The sequence below is a fragment of the Watersipora subatra genome, chromosome 3 (assembly GCF_963576615.1).
Source record: "Watersipora subatra chromosome 3, tzWatSuba1.1, whole genome shotgun sequence".
NCBI classification, from domain to species: domain Eukaryota; kingdom Metazoa; phylum Bryozoa; class Gymnolaemata; order Cheilostomatida; family Watersiporidae; genus Watersipora; species Watersipora subatra.
In genome coordinates, this window is record NC_088710.1 from 65,182,547 (window position 1) to 65,203,313 (window position 20,767).

Below are 20,767 nucleotides of genomic sequence, written 5' to 3' on the forward strand. Positions count from 1 at the left end.
AGAGTAACGTCTCTCCCCAGAGTATCAAGAATGCGATATCCAAAGTTCTTAAAAAGTTCAAGTTGGGTCACGCTAATTGCTGCCTAGAGAGCTGCCAGTACTCATGCATCTTGTTGGCGCTTGTCTAGAAAGCCGTGTCATCTTAACACAGCTAATCTCGTCTGTACCATGAAAAGTTCAACTCTTTCTAGAGCAATTGACGCGTTTATACAGTCATAATGACATGTTATATAAACGAAAATTTATTTAAACTAAAATTTCATTTTTTTCAGTTTACATCTTTACGTAAATTTATGCTTCCGTGTTTTAGCAAAACTGATGTCTACGCCCCACCTTCATATATATTAGGTTGCTCCAATGAAAGCTCGATCAGCGGACTTCCATCATTTTATAATGAAAAAGTTGTCTTGAGACTTGAGGAGTCAAAGCGGTCATGACTCAATTGAGTTTAATACCAACTTGAATTTTATTTTTTCACCTACAATTTTTATATATCTAGTTTTCTATTCTCTGTTTTATCTAAATGATCACGTGTAGTTATTTGTTAAGCACTATATTGATTGCCTTTCACGCATGTTACAATATGAAATTGGAAAAAGTAACTAAAAATACCTACTCTCCATTTTTTCAAGTCTTCAGCTCACAATATTCATCTGTGGTGGGAATTGAAAAACGATGCAGCTGTTCTTGCCACTGTGTCTAAAGAATGTAGTCTAACGTCTCAGTCACATCTTGTTGCGCTTTTGGGAATCTGAACGATTTTTGCAGGCGCTCCTTGCAGACCCTCATATACAGTAAGGAATGCAATGTCTTGCATAATTGTTTAATAAACCTGTTTAATTGTCTCTTTATTAGAGCTTCAGAAACTCTTGGGTTTTACAGATTCGTAAGCGTTTTTTTTAGCCATTCTGGTCAACTCAAACATAGTCTTTAATATTGATCTGACTGAACGGCGTAGCCTTTGCTCCTTGTCAAGGACATGCTAGGGCTGCCCCATATCCATCTAGGGATCTAAGGCACACTTGTAATTCCTTGGAGAAATCACGTTCTAAGCAGTATTTTGTCACGGCTGATTAGCCTCACCATCTCACTCGCGTGATACTTTGTTGTTCAAATTGTTGGGTGTTGTGAATAGAAGCTCTGCATCTAGTTTCCTTCCTTTAATTCCCTTGACAATCATAATTGTTGCTGCGCTTTTGTCAGTTTCGGGTTCCTTTGTGAGTTGCTACACTCGGTGAAGACGATTATAGCATTACCGCTTTCGTCTCAATTCCTTCGACAGGTGGAATAAAAGTGAAATAATTGATGAAATAGTCGTGATGTTGTCGTGCTCACGGGGATTCTACCAATATATGTATAGTCTTCACGAAATGGGTGGAAACTTGAATAGGCCAATAGAACATTATTGGCTTTGCCACAAGTTCATCAAGAAGTTCTCCTGCGGGAATCGAAACCCTACAATCTTCTCGCTAAATGAATTAAAAATTGCCTTTTACTGAATCCCTCTGCGGGGCTTAGCGAGTACAGACGCTTGTAAATTTAACTCCGTCTGCAGCCTCTACCATTGTTGCCACTTTGCCTCCTATCACCCCAGTGTTTGCTTTTGCTGACGTTCAATTTGTTGCTTTCAGCTGAGACTTGTTCGGGTGATGTGGAAGCTGCTGCTGTCGTATCAGCTGATGTAACTCAAGGCCTCTCCAACTCGCTCAAGGTTTGCTTCCTCTATTGCTCAATAGCCTGTGTTACACTGGTCCACAGTCCACACCCCTCCAACTCCTTTGCTATCACTCTCTATTGCTCAATAGCCTGTGGTTCACAAACGTTCCAATTCCTCTGCTATCACTCCCTATTGCTCAAATCAATTTCAGGTTATTCTCATTTAGACATAAAATTTCTAAACACTGTTCATAAACTTTGTTGGAAAGCTTTTTTAATTGTACCGCAATGAGCAGAGAGAATTTAGGCTTTTTAATAGCACCTGCCGACAACATAATCATGTACAAAAAGAAGACTTTAAACTTGCTGTCGTAGCTAGAAATTACTCCAATTTTACATCCCTTGACTTCCTTTCAATCATAAGTGAATTTCTAATAAACAGTAAATTGACAGAAGTTCTGGCGTTTGTTGATGTCTTCCTAGACCAGTGGTTCCCAAATGGTGGAGAATTCCCTTCAAAGGGTGAAATTTTCAGGGGGAAATTCTGGCATTTATTTTTAAATTTTTGCTGATACCTTGTATTTGCAAAGCTGTGCATAATAGTTACATATTGTATATTGTTGTTTGTTGTTAATAAACTGGAGGTTTATTACATTGTGTACTATTTTGTGATTCATAGTTTCATCATAATTTCTATAACTTTGGAGATTTTCAACTTCCTTTTCACCAATAAGAAGCTGAACAGACCTTCATAAAGATAGTTAAACTATTAAATGCTGTGATACTTAATATTTGGTGCTGTGGAATGCAGAAATGACAATATATGAAGAAGTATGCAGATTGAAAGCAAAGCGAAGCCTGATAGAATAGGGGGAATAGAGTTTTCATAGTCTGGAAGGGAGGAAACCAGCGAAACTAATTGGGAACCCCTGTCCTAGACCAACCTTGTATTACCATTATTTTGTGATACACAGCGCTAAGGAATTATGGGTCTATTGTCTATTATTGTCTATTAATATAAACAGTATTATATTGTTTGTTTAATATTTAGTAAAGTTAAATATTATTTAACCTTTCGCTTTTTTAACAAACTTATTCAACTATTATTGGAACAGCGCATATACAACCTCCCATTTTTAGCCAGAAGCCAATTTTTTTACTATAGATGCTTATATAATCTAAGCAGCAATAAAAATGCGCCGTCAGCAGCGTTATAAAATATTGTTAACTAACTATGTTAACTAAAGGCAGACCGATGGTGCTAACTTTAAACTTGGTTTTATCACGGATCACAATATAAAATTATGTCCCACTTCCTGTAAGATACACCATCCAAGTACGTCCTTTATCAATTCGTCTATGTGTATGTTTGCATAAAGTATTACCTCACTTTTGGTTGTTGATGTTGGAGTTGTCTGATTTGCAGAAAATGGCAGCTAGTGAAGCAGGCTCTGATGGAGAAAAAGATGCCATTTCAGAGCGGTCGGACTCGGAGAGCAGAGAGTATCCTTACGGCTGCTCCTACTGCGATAAGGCCTTCTCCAAGTTCAGCTATGTGAGAGACCATGAACTGGTAATGATCCATTGTTATACACTAGTTAATTCTGCATGGTTAAGGCTATTTTCAGATTTCATTCGCGTATCTCAAATAATCTTGAAAAAAACTGTCGACAACATAAAATGGAAACCGAGGGTACATCTAGCCAATCATTGGCAGGATATCTCTCTATCTCTTTTGCAGTCAGTCATATTGACAATGGCTCTCTTATGGTTTAGGCTTTATCACTGACTTCTATGCAGCTCTGTTTTCCACCTTCTCTTACCATCTGTTTGTGTCTAGTTCTCTCAATTTCATCTTACACTTTAGCTACATCAGTCTGGGTCTGCCCTGATTCCTCTTTCCTTCCTAGAGTTGTGAATTTAACTGGTAGAATAATACCAGCTCACAAAAGCATCACGTGTCATGAGATGACTAGCATTGCTTCTGTTAGGAATTCAGCATCTTCTTCTATATATAACTAGCTGTGCTACCCGGCGGTGCTCGGGTATTAAAAAAGGCTTTGGACAGAAAATTTAATTTGTATTTAACCTATAACAATATTTGCCATTCTAACTACATATCACGAGAGGAGTGTTTTGTGTAGTTGAAATAAATAAAGGCCAATAAAGAGATAAAATAAAAACAACTGTAAAGGTTTTAAAATTTTGTCAAACAGCTGCAACTTTCAAGCTGTTAGCCAGGCACATTGCTAATAGAAAATTCTAATAAGCTGCTTAATAAAATAGGCTTCTGATGGCGGCAAACCATGACTTTGCGTCTGCATTGTTGTCCAGCTACAACTATTCTAATAATTGCTATAGCCGGACAATCAATCCTACGTACAAACATACGACAAACTTTCAGAAATATATATGTATATTCTCAAAGTATGTCCGTATGTCTGTCTGCATTCCGGCTATAGCTATTATTAAAATAACTGCTGTCGGACAACAATGCTGACACAATGTCATGGAGTATTGTCATTAGAAGCCTAGCAGCTTACTGCAATTTTCCATTGGCAATGTGCCAGGCTAATAGCTTGAAAGTTACAGCTGTTTGACAGTTTTAAAACCTTTACAGTTGTTTTCATTTTTCTCTTAATTTGTTCCAACTACACAAAACACTTTTCTCATGATATGTAGTTTGAAAGTTAGAATGGTAAACATTGTTATATGTTAAATACAAATCAATTTTCTGTCCAGACTTTTTTTATTACCCGGGCAACGCCGGGTAGCACAGCTAGTTATTAACTATTATGAGGAAGCAGTAATGAACTTCAACTGCTCTAATAGAAAAATATAATCAACAGAGACCCTCTAGTCAACCAGGTGTGTTCATATTGTTATCTTTACGCCATTCTAAGCTCTCATTTTCAAGTCGAGAAAACCATTACTTTGGGATAGGATTAGCCTACTGTGAGCAATCTGCCATGGTTTATTTTTCATAAGCTTGTCTCATGTGGTCACTAGTTTAGTAACCTTTACAACCCTGTGACTCTGGCGAGCATGTTAATAGCCAGCTTACCTACATGATGTAAGTTCTGTTCTATGTGAAGGGTCGTGTTATGTGAAGGGTGGCGCTATGTGAACGGTCTTGCTATATGAACAGTCGTGTTATGTGAACAGTCGCGTTACGTGAGAGGTCATGCTATGTGAAGGGTCGTGTTATGATAACGGTCTTGCTATGTGAACGGTCTTGCTATGTGAACAGTCGTGTTATGTGAACAGTCGCGTTACGTGAGAGGTCATGCTATGTGAAGGGTCGTGTTATAATAACGGTCTTGCTATGTGAACAGTCATGTTATGTGAACAGTCGTGTTATGTGAAAGGTCGTGTTATGCGAAGGGTCATGTTATGTGAGCAGTCGTGTTATGCGAAGGGTCATGTAATGTGAAGGGTCGTATTATGCGAAGGGTCATGTTATGTGAAGGGTCATGTTATGTGAAGGGTCATGTTATGTGAAGGGTCGTGTTATGCGAAGGGTCGTGTTATGTGAAGGGTCATGTTATGCGAAGGGTCGTGTTATGTGAAGGGTTATGTGAAGGGTCGTGTTATGTGAAGGGTCTTGTTATGTGAAGGGTCGTGCTATGCGAAGGGTCGTGTTATGTGAAGGGTTATGTGAAGGGTCGTGTTATGTGAAGGGTCTTGTTATGTGAAGGGTCGTGTTATGCAAAGGGTGATGTTATGCGAAGGGTCGTGTTATGTGAACAGTCCTGTTATGTAAATAGCCGTGTTATGCGAAGGGTCGTGTTATGTGAAGGGTCGTGTTATGTGAAGGGTCGTGTTATGTGAAGGGTCGTGTTATGCGAAGGGTCGTGTTATGTGAAGGGTTATGTGAAGGGTCGTGTTATGTGAAGGGTCTTGTTATGTGAAGGGTCGTGTTATGCAAAGGGTCATGTTATGCGAAGGGTCGTGTTATGTGAACAGTCCTGTTATGTAAATAGCCGTGTTATGCGAAGGGTCATGTTATGTGAAGGGTCGTGTTATGTGAAGGGTCGTGTTATGTGAAGGGTCGTGTTATGTGAAGGGTCGTGTTATGTGAAGGGTCGTGTTATGTGAAGGGTCGTGTTATGTGAAGGGTCAGCATGTCGCTACTGATGGTAAAACCAGGGATAGGCCTATATGCATAGACTTTAATAGAAATCTAAGTTTTATGAAAGTGCTTCCTATAGCAAAGATCATAAGTAGCTTTTTGTTTATGGCTGAGGAAATTGTGGAGTACCTATTTGTAAGCTTTATGTAAATGAGGAGGTTGTGTAGGACCACCCGTAATTTTCAACTTAAAGCTAGCAGTAAACTCTCTACTGCTTCATCATACACAGATTGAACCTAGTGAAACTCGGCAAGCATTATCATAAAGTTTATGAGTTGCTTGTCAATGGATCTGACTTCTTTGAACATATTCATGCGAGGAGTTACGTCCATCCTGTTTAACGATGTTGTCTAAAAATGTTGGGATCTTTCTGAATTTTTATGGGTTGATGCTAGTTGGATTTTAGATAATTACTTGTTGGTGAAAGGCAGAGAGATTTATTGGATGAGAGAAAACTAGTCTGTCAGACTAACTAATAAACGTTCTCCTGCCTCATGCGCTCATTTATTGCTCACCTGCTGCCAAGTATCATTTGACTTTTCTTAAGAGTTTAGAGTTAAATCTGAATATAAAGGCGCATAGATTCTACACTGCTCATAAAAATTGGTCTTTTTATTTGACTGACATATTGTTGAAGAAACCTTTCATCAGCCCATGACAGCAGGAAATCAAGGGAGGCAATTCCATAATTGGTTTTAGCAAAAGACCAAGCATGGAAAAGTAATTACGCTATAAAATTCTTTAAATTTTCGTGTCTCCATTCTTCTAAACGTGACTGACATAGATCACGAAGATAATTTCATTGAAGTTGAGCTGTGCAGCTTGTGTAGTTGGCTGTGTCCCTGATGAATGACAGGTGTATTCTCTGCCTCAATAGCATGTCACCTATTCTGTCTAGATAAATCCCCAAGCAATCACTCGATGCACCAGTGGAATAACTAATGACAAGAAGTGCAGCGGTCATACTCTTGGGTCAGCTTGTCGTCTTTGCTCCAATCAATTCTCAGGTTATTTACAGGAGACCTATGCCAACTGTTCTAACCCTCACCCGACCTTGCTTCTCTGATCTGTGACATCTCTTCTATTAGACTAGAAAACCAGATTGTTAGACTTGACTTACCATATGTTAGATTTGGCAACTCTTTTGTTAGACTTGATAACCAGAATTTTAGAGTGCGCATTGTTTTTGTTAAACTCAACCTTCTATCCATTGTACTCGCCATCTTCTCTTAGCTTTAAAATCTTTTCTAATAGACCTGACTTCCCTTACATAAGACCCTTATGTTAGACTTTATTTCCCTTATGTAAGACTTGACAACTCTTTTGTTAGACTTGACATTGTTTTTATTAAACTCAACCTTCCATCTCTCTTCCATCTCCTACTCGCTACATTTCTTTAAATTTGACATCTCTATTAGACTTAACAACCCTTCTATCAGCAAGTCCCCATTTTTTTTTAACCTGCAATAGGTTATCTCTTAGCTAAGTTCTCTGAACTGTAAAGGGTGGTCTCTTAGCTAATTTCTCTGAACTGTAAAGGACGGTCTCTTAGCTAAGTTCTCTGAACTGTAAAGGGTTGTCTCTTAGCTAAGTTCTCTGGACTGTAAAGGGTTGTCTCTTAGCTAAGTTCTGTGAACTGTAAAGGGTTGTCTCTTAGCTAAGTTCTGTGAACTGTAAAGGGTTGTCTCTTAGCTAAGTTCTGTGAGCTGTAAAGGGTTGTCTCTTAGCTAAGTTCTATGAACTGTAAAGGGTGGTCTCTTAGCTAAGTTCTGTGAACTGTAAAGGGTTGTCTCTTAGCTAAGTTCTGTGAGCTGTAAAGGGTTGTCTCTTAGCTAAGTTCTATGAACTGTAAAGGGTGGTCTCTTAGCTAAGTTCTGTGAACTGTAAAGGGTGGTCTCTTAGCTAAGTTCTGCGAACTGTAAAGGGTTGTCTCTTAGCTAAGTTCTCTGAACTGTAAAGGGTTGTCTCTTAGCTAAGTTCTGCGAACTGTAAAGGGTTGTCTCTTAGCTAAGTTCTCTGAACTGTAAAGTTACTGTTGGACCTTAGTCTAGGCCCTGTTGCTACTTTTAGATTGAAGTAATTCTTGGGAAGTTTAGTTTCTTGCTGCCCTTGTACGCTAACAAAATAAAACAAAAATACATTTTCAATGATATTGTTAATTATTATGTAAATAGGTCAGATAGTTAATATTATAGAATTTCATCATGTTAAACTTCACTGATTACCTTCATACATTGTCTGATTGATTCTCTTTACAGCTTTAATCGATTCTTAAAAACGGAGAATTCCAGCCAAAACTTGAAACTTGTTCTTCTTTTAAAAAAAGTTATTTACTGTCATGACTAACAAAATTCTAAATAAATTGGCAGTGGGCGATGGTCATGTTGAGATAATACTAATTGCTAGCTGTAGGCTTATGCCACAAATATAAAATGGTATAATTTCTTTCGTCAATAGAGGCCTCTCTCTTGGGTCAGCTGCAAAATGAGGTTATCAATTCATCTTTAGCCTAATTGCTCCTAATCAGCTGGTCTTTCAGGACTCGCGTGTCCCTCGTGAACCGTGCGGAGAAGTTCTTCTCCAATGCTAACACTCGGTGCGCACCACTATCAGTCTCATGCCAGTTGTGGCAGCACACATTAGTCCTGCTGACATCAACAACTGTTCTCTCGGTTTTCTTCATACCTGAATGCTATGGCAAGGAATGAGTGTGTCACGTCTCCACCATTTAAACACCAAAGCTTTAAAACTTATGGTTTCTATCAGTCACATCCATAAGTTTGCTTTTTTCTATTGCCAGATTGTCACCATTTGATATCAATTCTGTTCAAAATTAAAATTCTCAAAGTTCGTTTAATCAATGCTAAAGTATTTTAGCTATATATATTACCTTGTTTGATGTCAACAAAGGGAAGATACTGTGTATGACTGACACCGTTTCCTATATATTATCTTCCTCCTACTAAAAAATGGAAGAAACGTATGGGAGTCAGTGGAAGCTTAAGTTTTCAGTTCTGGCAATCTTCCAGGCTGAAATGTTTCATACTACATATATTTATTATATTTAACTAGAAACATAACTCTCAAAATCGTTTTAGTGTGACTAGCTTTTAACTAACGCAACTCTCTACCTGTACGTGTATACAAACATATTTTGTATACAAAAGCCAAACTTTATTTTTTTTTACCCATTTCACATAGCCTGGTTTGGGCATTTTCATTCCTTTGGATCTGACGCTAACTCATTCGTATTGATGCTCATAAATGTTTGGTTATCACTGAGAAGCCTCCGATTCTAGTTGAATTACTTTCATGTAAAACTTTGCTATGTGAACACTTGCGAGTAATTTCATAAATCAATGTTCTGATGTGGAAATTCTCAAAGGAGTTTTCAATTAGCGTAAATTGTAACTCGTATGCAGGTGCTTGGTATACATTCTTCATAAGTAAACTTTTGGGCCTCATCTTTCCTTGTGAAATCTAATCTAACCAATCTACCTGAGAAGTTCTGTTTGCTAATGAAGGGTTTCTACGTCTAAGAGCTATCTTCAGTATAAGCTCTTTTCACTGCTACATGGTCTCAACTAGATTGTATTGAATAGAATTGTATAGTTTAAACTAAACCTTTTTTGAAAACAAATACCACAGCTAGATATTTAATTTATTTTCGCTGATCAATGTCTGCAAGGTCAAATGAGACCATGGGCAGCAAAAAGGAAATTAAAGTTATTTGAAAAAAATAATCTTTTTTGACGTGCTAGCGGTATGTGTCTGTATTGTGTATAGGTGAAATATAATGCTTTAATGGAGGGTTTTCTGTATGAGATATTTTGGCAGCAAAGGTTGGGGCACACAGAAAGTTTTTGTGAACCGAGAATAGAAAGACTTTGATCATATTCATCAAAGTATGGTAAGATTACTCTAAAAAATGTTTTTGTAGTTTCTCCACCTCATTTTATCGTTATTTAAGAGGACAGGAAACCAGCTCTCTAAGCAATGATAAAATCGAGCTTCCATAGAAAACAGCAAGACTGGAAGGTGTAACTCCAACTATAGGATTGTACATTTTCCAATGTTTATCCTCTGGCCTTTCTAGCACACTGACTTCAGGCAGTATCACTTTCTATATTGTAGGTGCACAGCGATGAGATGCCCTACCAGTGTGAATATTGTCAAAGACCCTTTCGACACAAACGCAGTAGAGATCGTCATATGAAACTACACACCGGTGACAAGAGCTACAGGTGCTCTCTATGTGACTCTGCATTCTCAAGGTATGGAGTTTTCTAGGATTTCTTTTTAAGATTTATTGTATTACAATATATTATTATTTATTATTATATTTGTTATAATACCTCTAGAATGCTTTGCATTGCATTTCTTATTTTTCTATGGTTAATTTCCAAATGGTTTAATAGCGAGAGAAAGCCTAGTTCTAGCAGGTAAAGAGTGGTACTCAATGCTCCATGGAGAGTCCATTTCAACTCTTTCTCCTTTCTCTCTGTCGGTCACTCTTTCAGTCAGATTCCTAGAATAATTTATATAGTTCCATCATGTCAACCATACATCTGTATCATATTATGTTTTTGTTTAGTGATAGCTGATAGGGCTTCTGTCACAATTTAAATTATTAGATCATGTAGCAAAAAAATTATTAAGAAAAGATATCTAAATTTAAAAAAGAAAAACCTGATTCAGTTTACCATGACATAAAATTAAATCTATAAGAATGTTTATTTCTATTTTTTCATTCATAAAATAGCAATTATAACAACTGACAATTATTACAATAATAGTGGTTGCTATATATTCTGTTGATTTAGCAGGTTAAGGATTCTTGAGGGAAATATAACACAGAGATCATATCTATAAAATACTTGCAGTTGTCTTCTCCTGTGACTACATTTCTTTCAGATAAGCAAGACATCTATTTGTAGGAGTGATCATCTCAAGAACCACATGAAGAGTCACAGCAACACAAAATGGCTGCCAGCTGTACAAGCTGCCAAGCTATCCGAGCAATGCACTACTCCTCAGGCTATGGACAACGGACTAGCTGACAAGGTTAGTAACTTGTGTTCTCTCGGTCCATTTAAAACAAAACTGAAGTTGTCATCTCTTGCTCAATATTGAGCATAAGCATGATGATGAGTGTAAGACAAAGTTTTGTGATCCTACGTAAACAAATAACTACATAAAATAGAGTGAGTTGGAAGGAAACTGGAAATAAAGTCTCTCAGGCTAGGTTTGCCATGTAGAAAGTACGGTGTTTAGATGTGAAGAGATAGCATTTTTGGTGAACATCCCTCAGTATTACATACTCTTCACTCCACTGCCACCTTATTGTTAACTGAAGTTTCATAGTATATCTATAAAACCTAGGCCTTCATCCCATGACCCTAATCGTGTAACCTCGCGGTGTATTTGCCAGATTTACTCTCGCATGGTATGCAGAGAGCTATTGTGATGCTAAATAGCTCTACATACAAGCATTCTGAAAACAGAGACTATTTTTTTATATAGCGGTTAAGCATATGGTAAAAAAGCAAAAACAAATAAAGATTGCAAGAGAAGGCAAATTCATAGTATACCTATTTATGCTTAAATTCCATTAGTTGATCCATGTGAAGTTATTGCTTGGATTGTTTCTATTTAGTGTAAGCTAGTTTAGGTGTGTAGAATATTTGCAACATTGGTTGGGCTAAAATATAACCTCTCCAGTTACAATACAAAATGAAGCATGCAGGTAAAACAAATGATTGTACAACACCTGCCTTACCTTTATAGGAAAATCTTAACGCTGATTAAATAATTTCATGGAGCTTGTCATATCTGTAAAATTTCAATTCCATGAATATAAATATGAATATAAATTATGAAGAGCAAGCTAGAGTACATATAGAAGTATGTACATAATGGATATGAGCAGATAACTCCATGACAAGTTATCTGCTCATATCCATTGCAAACCAAAATACCCAGGGATTCATTACCAGTCTCTTGACCATGCGATGACCTGTTGAAGTTCAATCTATTGAACCATCCTTTATAGCTGACAATTATACACAGAAAGAAGTGGAGTGTTCTTCTATTGCAAACAGTCAAAAATGAAAATTTAACATTTTCTCTTTACAATATTTATAATGATTAAAATTTGACCAGTAATTAATTAGATTTTTACAATCTTACTCTGACAATTCAACCTGATTTGTAGCTATGGCTATATATTGAGTAAATTTTGATTATTTCTTCTCATTAACAGTTTGATCAGTAATTATATTTTTTCGCTGGGCTGGTATCTACATTCAGTACCCTTGAGGTTGGGTATTATTGGTATATGATTGATACCACATTGGGAGTTTATTCCAGGAGTAGATAACTCCATATTGCAACAAAGTAGTCTGTCCATGATCATTTCACTAGTAAATAGCTTTTGCTGCTATCGCACCTCCTGCAAATCTTTAAGTCATTTACTATAGTTATAATCTCAATATTTTTTTCCACGCTAACGAATTTCTGTCACAAACAAAATATGTTTTAGCTACTTTGTATGCGTTTCTGTTATTTTCAACAGATACCAGTTTGCTTTTTAAACAAGCATTTTTCCAGCCAAAAGGACACTTGGCGATTTGTTTTGCGCAAACCTCCAAAAGGATGTCTTTAAAATATTTGGCAAAAAACATTTCACTACCCCTTAAAAAGTCCTGCTGGTAAGGTTTCTCATAAGGGTTGTCTGAAGCCTTTGAGAATGCCTGAAAGGTGCGGAGAGTGTAAGCTTGGTGAAAATAAAATTCCTTATTGACAATTGTGAAATCCTTTGTTACTCTCTTCAAAAATGGTTGTCTTGATGTTCTGTTGAGGACAGTTACAATTCTCTCATGTTTGCTGAACTAAATCATGTTATTGGAGTGACTAGGCCTATAATAAATACAAGCATTGCTTCATTTTCCATTCAGACTTTCTGATTTCCTCTTTAAGCAGACGCATCAGAATACTCTATGATCTATCAGCGTGACACGCAGAAATGTCTGTTTTATAAAATGCTTACTTCGATGCAACACAGTTGAGTTGAGTAACGTAAGACTTGCGCTATTTCATAAATCACTAACATTAGTCAATTAGTTAAGAAGTTGCTTTTCCTGGAGTTATCCATCATTTTTTGACTGTTCTCCAACTGGCCAAACAAAATCACAAAATGACACGTTTGAAGGGTGATAATTTTATCAAATGTCACGCTGCTCAGGGATACTTACTTTCTCGCTGCTGTAGGGAATACTAAAAAGGTTTTATTTATAGCAAAAGCATTTTTTAATGTATTTTTTTATTAGGTGACCAGTTGTAAAAGTTTTGTTGAAATACGAACTTTTAAAAGCTACCCTACCATGGTAGATGCAAATACCTTAAGCTGCCATTAGGTGGATTATTTGCTGATGAAGTCCCTCTATAATATTACATCAAACATGCAGTAATTATTATATTGATATATTATTATATATCATCTTATTATTATATTATTAATATATTATATATACATAATATACTATATATTATTATTATACAAAGCCAGTGGTCAGATCTAAGAGTTGGATAACTAGTATAGGCGCTCTTCATTGTAAAATACTACTTTTATTCAAAAACATTTCTGTTTCTAGCACGTCTTATTGGGATTGACATCAAAATATGCTTCTATGCTAGACAGCAGTTTCTTATAACTCCCTGCTGTGTTGTACGCAAGTACATGCGTTCTGTTCTTTAATTGTCTATAGCTATTCGACTTGGCTGCATGTGACCTTCCATATAATTTCAGCCATAGCGCGAGGGCGTAGTGGGATAATGAAATATCAATTAAACTTATAAATATATTTTAGTATAATATCCAGGAATCGCTGCACTTATTCGGCTGCCCAAGGGAGGAGCGATTACATATTGCTGTGTTAAAAATGGTGGCTAGTCAAACTAGAATATAGGTATTTATTTCTCTCAGAGGACCCGGCTATTAGCTGTCTGTAGTGTTCAGTGACCATGAACATTGTTATTATCCACTCATTTCATATCTTTCTATCTGTTTCGTAAATTCGTTTAGTTTTTAATATGTGGGTATATTTATATAGAGCAGTTTCTCTCTATCCTCGCTGATTCTTAAACGAATTTAAACCTTTCTCCTCTGCATCCGCTGGTTTTTATAAATAGCACTAAAGGCTCTGTTACTTTATACTTACTAAGTACCCATACTTACATACTTACCAAGTACGTGTACTTACATACTTACCAAGTACATGTACTTACATACTTACCAAGTACCCGTACTTACATACTTACCAAGCACATTTACTTACATACTTACCAAGTACACGTACTTACATACTTACCAAGTACGTGTACTTACATACTTACCAAGTACATGCACTTACATACTTACCAAGTACGTATACTTATATACCTACCAAGTACACATACTTACATACTTACCAGGTACATGTACTTACATACTTACCAAGTACATGTACTTACATACTTACCAAGTACATGTACTTACATACTTACCAAGTACATGTACTTACATACTTACCAAGTACGTGTACTTACATACTTACCTAGTAGAGATAGTTGTTCAAGTATTTTTGATCAGCCTACAAGTCAGCATTCAGATATTTCTTTGCATTTAAATCATTCTTTGTGATTCATTTTATTTATGAAAATGTTCACAGGAATAAATCAATTAGGATATTTTACTTGATTAGCATGTGCTCCCCAAAAAGTTGCATCTGCTATATCCCACGCCATTATGGCAACATGTCTTTGGTTGGGGAATTTATATGTCATCTGGAATAATAATAGGAGAACAACAGTAAACAATAATATTAACAGTAGAGGCATTTGGTGTTTCATTTCACAATAATGAAGCACTATGGTGCTTTTTACTGGAGTTCTTTTTTCTTTTAAGAATTACAAAAAAGTTACATTTTTTGTATATACATATATCTACTATTATTGATGTCAACCACACTACACTGCTAATGCAACATTTTGAGCTTTTATGTTTTCAGTTTTAGATTATAACCAGTAAAACATATTCAATATGTTATAATATGCAATTATATAATCGCATATAATATGCAATAGATTTTAGCTTCTTTAGCATCAGTATTTAAGTTGCAGTTATACTTTGTGATGAAACTAATGCCTAGGAAATCAACCTAGTTAACAACGCTTGAACTTACTGTTATAAAAATAGCAGGCCAAGGGAGACTACTCCAAATTTTGTTGTAGTATTAATAAAAAGTGAAAAAATTGTTTTCTTTAAAATGGCAAACATTTCATGTTGAATCTATCCAATATTCAAAGTTTGTGACCAGTTCAATAGACGATAATCCTGCCAGTTATCAGATAGGGTTAAACGAAACAAATGACATCTCATCGTTGTTAAGTGAGGAAAATGTACAACGATACAGATACAGTTTGGTAATTAGCCAATAGATCAGACGATACCACTGCGTTTATCACTCGTTCACATCTATTTTTAATAGAACCATCAAAACTTGCTGTCGTCTATCAAAGAATCCATAGGGAATCCATAGCGAATAGTTGTTCTGCACAAAATTTTGTTATGTAAACTAGAAGATTTTCCTGTATGCAAAAGGGAACACAGCCAAAGTAGAGTAACATTCTGTTTGCCTGTAGCCAATAATCTATCGGAGTTAAATTAAATATTGGATAAAATTATTACAGATGTAGTTATTCGTAAAACACAGAAATAATTTTAATTACAAACTGAAATCTGTCCAAAGATGGACTACATAACTCCACCTTATAGGGCACTCGTATACAGCAAAGCTCATCATCTCTAGCTCCACACAGACAGAGAATGCATGCCGATTTGCTCTTCACAATGATCTGTATAGGCTCGCTACTTTCAACACACATACACTAATCAATGAAGGTCTTAGTTCAATGGTGTTAACAATCTGTTTTTATTTTTATTCCTCACAGATAAAAATTTCACAATGACAAGCTTATCATTTTGGTAAATTTAAAGCGTAAAAAGTGTGCTCATCGATAACAAAAATAGCCAATCAGAAAAGAATGATACGAAAGTTCTCAGAAGAAAGGGCTAGTGCCAATCAATGTCTTTGATAGTCTGTTTGAAACTCGTCTGCGCTAACAGCTGACATTTAGCCACCCTTCTACGTTATAATTTATAGTTTATGTGGCCAAGCTTTCCGTATAAATAATCTCTGGACTATGGTCAGTAATGTAGTATTCTATTCATGCATTTTGTGATACTGGATGGTTTATAGCTTTCTCTGAGTCTTGCTTCTAGTTCCCAGATATTTTTAGCAAAGTTATTATATGAATACTGCATCAAGGTTTCCATTTAATTGCAAAAGAAATCTACATTGTGTGTTGTTGCTAAATACAGGGGACCAGACAACCAGCTTGGTTGTCATTAATGTACTCGTTTTACTAAATGCTTTCTTTGTTTGACTGGAGATAGTTTGTACGCTCATTGTAGCTTACCAGTGTTATTACAAATATATGAAATAAAGGGCTGTGCGAAGAACAGAAACAGCTGTTTATGACAGTTTTTAGTATTGCATATAGATTTTTAGTATAGCATGTATCATATTTCTTACAATTAAAATGTATTGTATGTGTATTATCATCATGAAGAGATACACCATTAATAATATCATTATATATAATTATATATATATCATTATATATATAATAATAATATTACAATAGGCTCCTCCTACGCAGGCAACCCGGATCTATCGCCAGACACTCGGCCCGTTCCGTCCTTACACCCCAATCATAATTCAATTAATTCAATTTGATTTGATTCAATTTGAATAAAAGTGGGCCGGCAACTAGCATTGTGGGACTTGATAAATGATCAGCAATGAAATGGCAGCTCATTAGCTCCTCAATCAACTGCTAGTTTAAGGAAATCTCTTTTTATCAAACTCTAATAGAATTTTAAGCTACTCGCAAATTTCGTCAGAGGAAACCTGTGTTGCTATATTTGGATGTTACATTTGCGCAGTCGCATCTGAGATAACCAAGGAACGACGAGAAAAAATATATGAATGAGCGATTCAACGAGAGCAATCTCATAAATAAATATGATTGTACGGAATGTTATATAGTGGTTACAGGAGTAAATGTTAAAGCATGGACGAATACTGGTTCAATCTAATTGTAATAATAAAAAACTACTGGTCAAATTTCGAGGGCCATTCAATAAATAATTTATGTTTATTTATTCATAATATTTTATTCCAAATACTCAAAAAATAGTTAGTGCATTTATGTAAAGAGTTCCATTATAAATAGACACATAATTTTTTTTGAAAGTTTATATACTTACTCTAGCTTAATCTGCGTAAACTTTAAACTAACTTAGTTCGTATATTTGTTGTTATTTTTATATATTACACCTTTTTAAATTTTATTTCTACGACTTTTACCTTTTTGCTCACCTGTAAAACTATGATGATTAAAGAGATTTCAGATGTTGTATCATGGAAGTTACTTTGGATCTTGAATCGAATATTTGCTCAAAGCTTACCTTGTATCTCAGAGAATCTGTGTGTTAAATAGAGGTAACTGGGGGTGTGACTGTATCCCCATAGAAAGTTTGATTGTATACGGCAAAAGAACTTCAGCTAAAACGTTCTGGACAGAAAGTGTACGAGAACTTGTATATCCTTACTTCCTTTAAATATGAACTTACATAAAATTTTAGTAGATTTTATTAAAAAGTATCGGCATTTTTCTATCATTTGCGATTGTTTTTTATGTTTGAGGTGATCTGCCTGCCAGGATGTTTCAAGATTAAAATCGATAAAACTTGATCGCGGTTGAAACGCTCACATTAAGTAAAAAGTGTGATTATGATATCAATAGTTGCAAAGAACCAACAGAATAGAGACAACGCTTAACGCTGCACCTTGAACGCAACAGCCGATGTCAACTATAGCAACTAGGGGCGGCATTTTGGCACATATTTTTCTTCTGAGCGTTATAACCGCAATCATTTTTCTATCATTCGCTATTGTTGTTGATAACATAAACAACAAAAGCAAATGATAGAAAAATGCCGATACTTTCTGATAAAATCTACTAAAGTATAGCCCAAGTTCATCTTGAAGTTGTTAGTTTTACTAACAAAGTCACTTAGTAGTATATCATGTAGCCAGCGATCATGATTAGCTGGAAGCATTTTAGTTATAGCAGCCGTAGTATTGATTGGGTGGATTTTGCTAACATTTTTTTGAAATCATGAGCTGCTCCACCAACAATAATCCAACAGTCTAACTTCTTATTTTAATACATGCCTCATTCAGTTATTCCTGTTCTTTTATATTCATTTTAATGAAAATGCTGACCCGCATATAAAACAATCACATACACATGTATCTGTTGAACACTATATTGCAACATAACATAAGTCTGTGCGCTAATTTTTATAGGACGTTCTATAAACTAGGCATTTGTAAAAGCATATCGCGGGAGTTATTTTCTCTCTGCTACATCTTGACCTGTTCATTTCTCTAATCATTGTGTACCATTAAGTTTAAACTATCTATTAAATACAAAGTCTCATTTAGCCTTATTTATTACGCACTCAAAAAGGCAGCTTTGACATTTACTTATTTTGCGTGCAGTATCAGGTTAGGAAAAGTACATGTATTAAGCGTGTCAGGTATGGGAGCGCTAAATCCCTTCAACTACTAGAAATTTTGTTGCTGCAAAATTCTTAAAATGTGCTATTCAAAGCTAATAAATCTCAAATTTTCAAAATACTAGGTAAGAGGACATTCTTTCTGACAATGTATTCAACAGACAATCAACCTCGTGATTAAATGACCAATGGAACACTGTTACAGGTCAAAAGGCAGGATTTCTCCTATAGGCACTCTCATATCAAGTTTTGCTCTATAGCATACATCCAAACCCTTCGATGCTTTCTTAGAAGCCACGCATTGTGTGTTGTGCCACTAGGTAACACAATTGATATCTAGTTAATTGTGATCTGTCTCCTTGATCTGCCCTCTGTCCCTTTCTGCAGTTCACTAAGCAGTTGAACTTTTAAAAACAAATAATTAATTGAAGTTTGTAAACAGACATCAGGAGAACATCAAGTTGGCAACAAATCAAAAGCCCCGCGATTCATTTTTTTTGTCACTAAAATGTTCTCATTGAGTCTACATGACTATATTAATTATTATTATATTTAATATAATAATATATATTTATATTAATATTATTATTATTTGTTTTTATTATTGCTGAATTCTCCAAGGTTTTGTAGTGGGGTTGTTACTTTGATTTTAACTTGCCATTTCTCTGCAAGGGTTAAGTTGGTCCTTGCCGACAAGCACTTTTTTATTATAAAATCACTGCATTTCCATGATTTGAAGATTGGTTCTTTCAAGTATTCTCCAATGCATAGAGATATTCCAATCTATGAAAGTTTGACCCTTCAAAAAAAGCTTTTTCTATGAGGTTTAGTTACTGGTTTGAAGAACCCTCAAAGGAATGGAAATGGTAGACTATAAGATTTCAAACGCCATCACTAGTATCTAATTTTTATTAAAAACTGTGTTGTAGTTTCTGCTGTGGACATTGCTCCAGGCTACCATTAAAACAAATAAATTTAAGGCATATTTAGGTTAAGACTAAAATCCTAATAACTTATTTTTACAAATGGTTTACAAATAAAAAGTTGCAAAATTGAAATTTGAAATTGAAGGCAATAAATAACTGGAAGAAGCAAATTATAAAATGTTCTGGTAAGTTTATGAGCCTAGTTATAACTAGATGAATGCCTGGTGTTGCACGGGCAATAAAATAATTACCTAATGAATTTGAGTAACCTAATCTAGTAACTTAAGCTAGTAACTTAAGCTAGTAACTTAAGCTAGTAACTTAAGCTAGTAATCTAAACTAATCTAAATCTTTACTATAATAAGAGCCATACTGAAGCCAGTTTGTAATAATTACATTACGCATCAAGATCTTTCACGCAATCATACTCTTCAAACATGCTAGTAGTAAGCAATAGTATTTTCGCAAGCACTTTAAGTGTGTGTATTTTAACTGTGCGTAGTTTAACTGGTGTAATGAGTAAGACCACAACTATTCTATTGTATAGCAAGGTAGCCACTTGGCGTAATGAATAACTCGCCTGTCTGCAGATCTGGTAGTTCCTAGTTCCATTCTATTTCGAAGCGGATTTTTTTCGTAGATTTTAATTACCAGAACTGGACACACAAACGACAGACAACAGACAGACAAACACTGAGATTTATATATATAGATGAAGATAACAAATAATAATCAACTAAAGTCTACGAAATTTTACGACAAGATTTTCTCTCATTGTAGTAAAACCTCTCAAAAATTATTGTTTTCAAAGAAAACCGACTTACTGATATCTTTAAAAAGCATGAAGACACATTAAATATGAGTAGTCGAGCAGACTGCCGCTGAGTTTCACTCGCAGGCTGACAGGTGTCGGGCTACTTTGTAAACAGCTCATAACCTGAAAACCTATTGATATACACTATATTAGACGACCGACCATCTAACATAGCCTTTTTAGCTAAAATCATTCGTACCGAAGAATGTTCTAGGAGTGTGTTAATTGTTATCTTTCCTTGCTAGTCAAAAACCTTTAGCTATATGAATTTGCTTAGTCCCTATGGTTATTCCATTTCTCACTTTTTATTCTTTTGCTGCAATATCCTGTGAGTCTTGACCTTTAAGCAAATGTTGGCCTTCAAAATTCACAAAAAATTGCTAAAGCTTTTTAAGAGTCCGAATATGGACTGCTGCCTTAATGGCAGCTATCGATGTTATCATAGACGTAGGCATTCATTAGTACCAGGCTTAAAGGGAGACAGTGATAAAGTCTATGAGTTTTTCAAAACTTATGAAAGACAATTTAATTTTATTGTGGAATAATTTTTA

At 35.5% G+C, this 20,767-nt stretch overlaps 1 protein-coding gene across 1 annotated transcript in view; it reads left to right on the top strand.

Moving 5' to 3' along the window:
• Positions 1-20,767, top strand: part of LOC137390878 (zinc finger protein 423-like) — a 45,236-nt gene that overhangs the window by 903 nt on the left and 23,566 nt on the right. The window contains exons 3-6 of the mRNA XM_068077194.1: positions 1,632-1,711; positions 3,083-3,229; positions 9,923-10,062; positions 10,726-10,852. Of these exons, the coding sequence (XP_067933295.1) occupies positions 1,632-1,711; positions 3,083-3,229; positions 9,923-10,062; positions 10,726-10,852 (494 nt within the window). The remainder of the gene's footprint in view (positions 1-1,631; positions 1,712-3,082; positions 3,230-9,922; positions 10,063-10,725; positions 10,853-20,767) is intronic.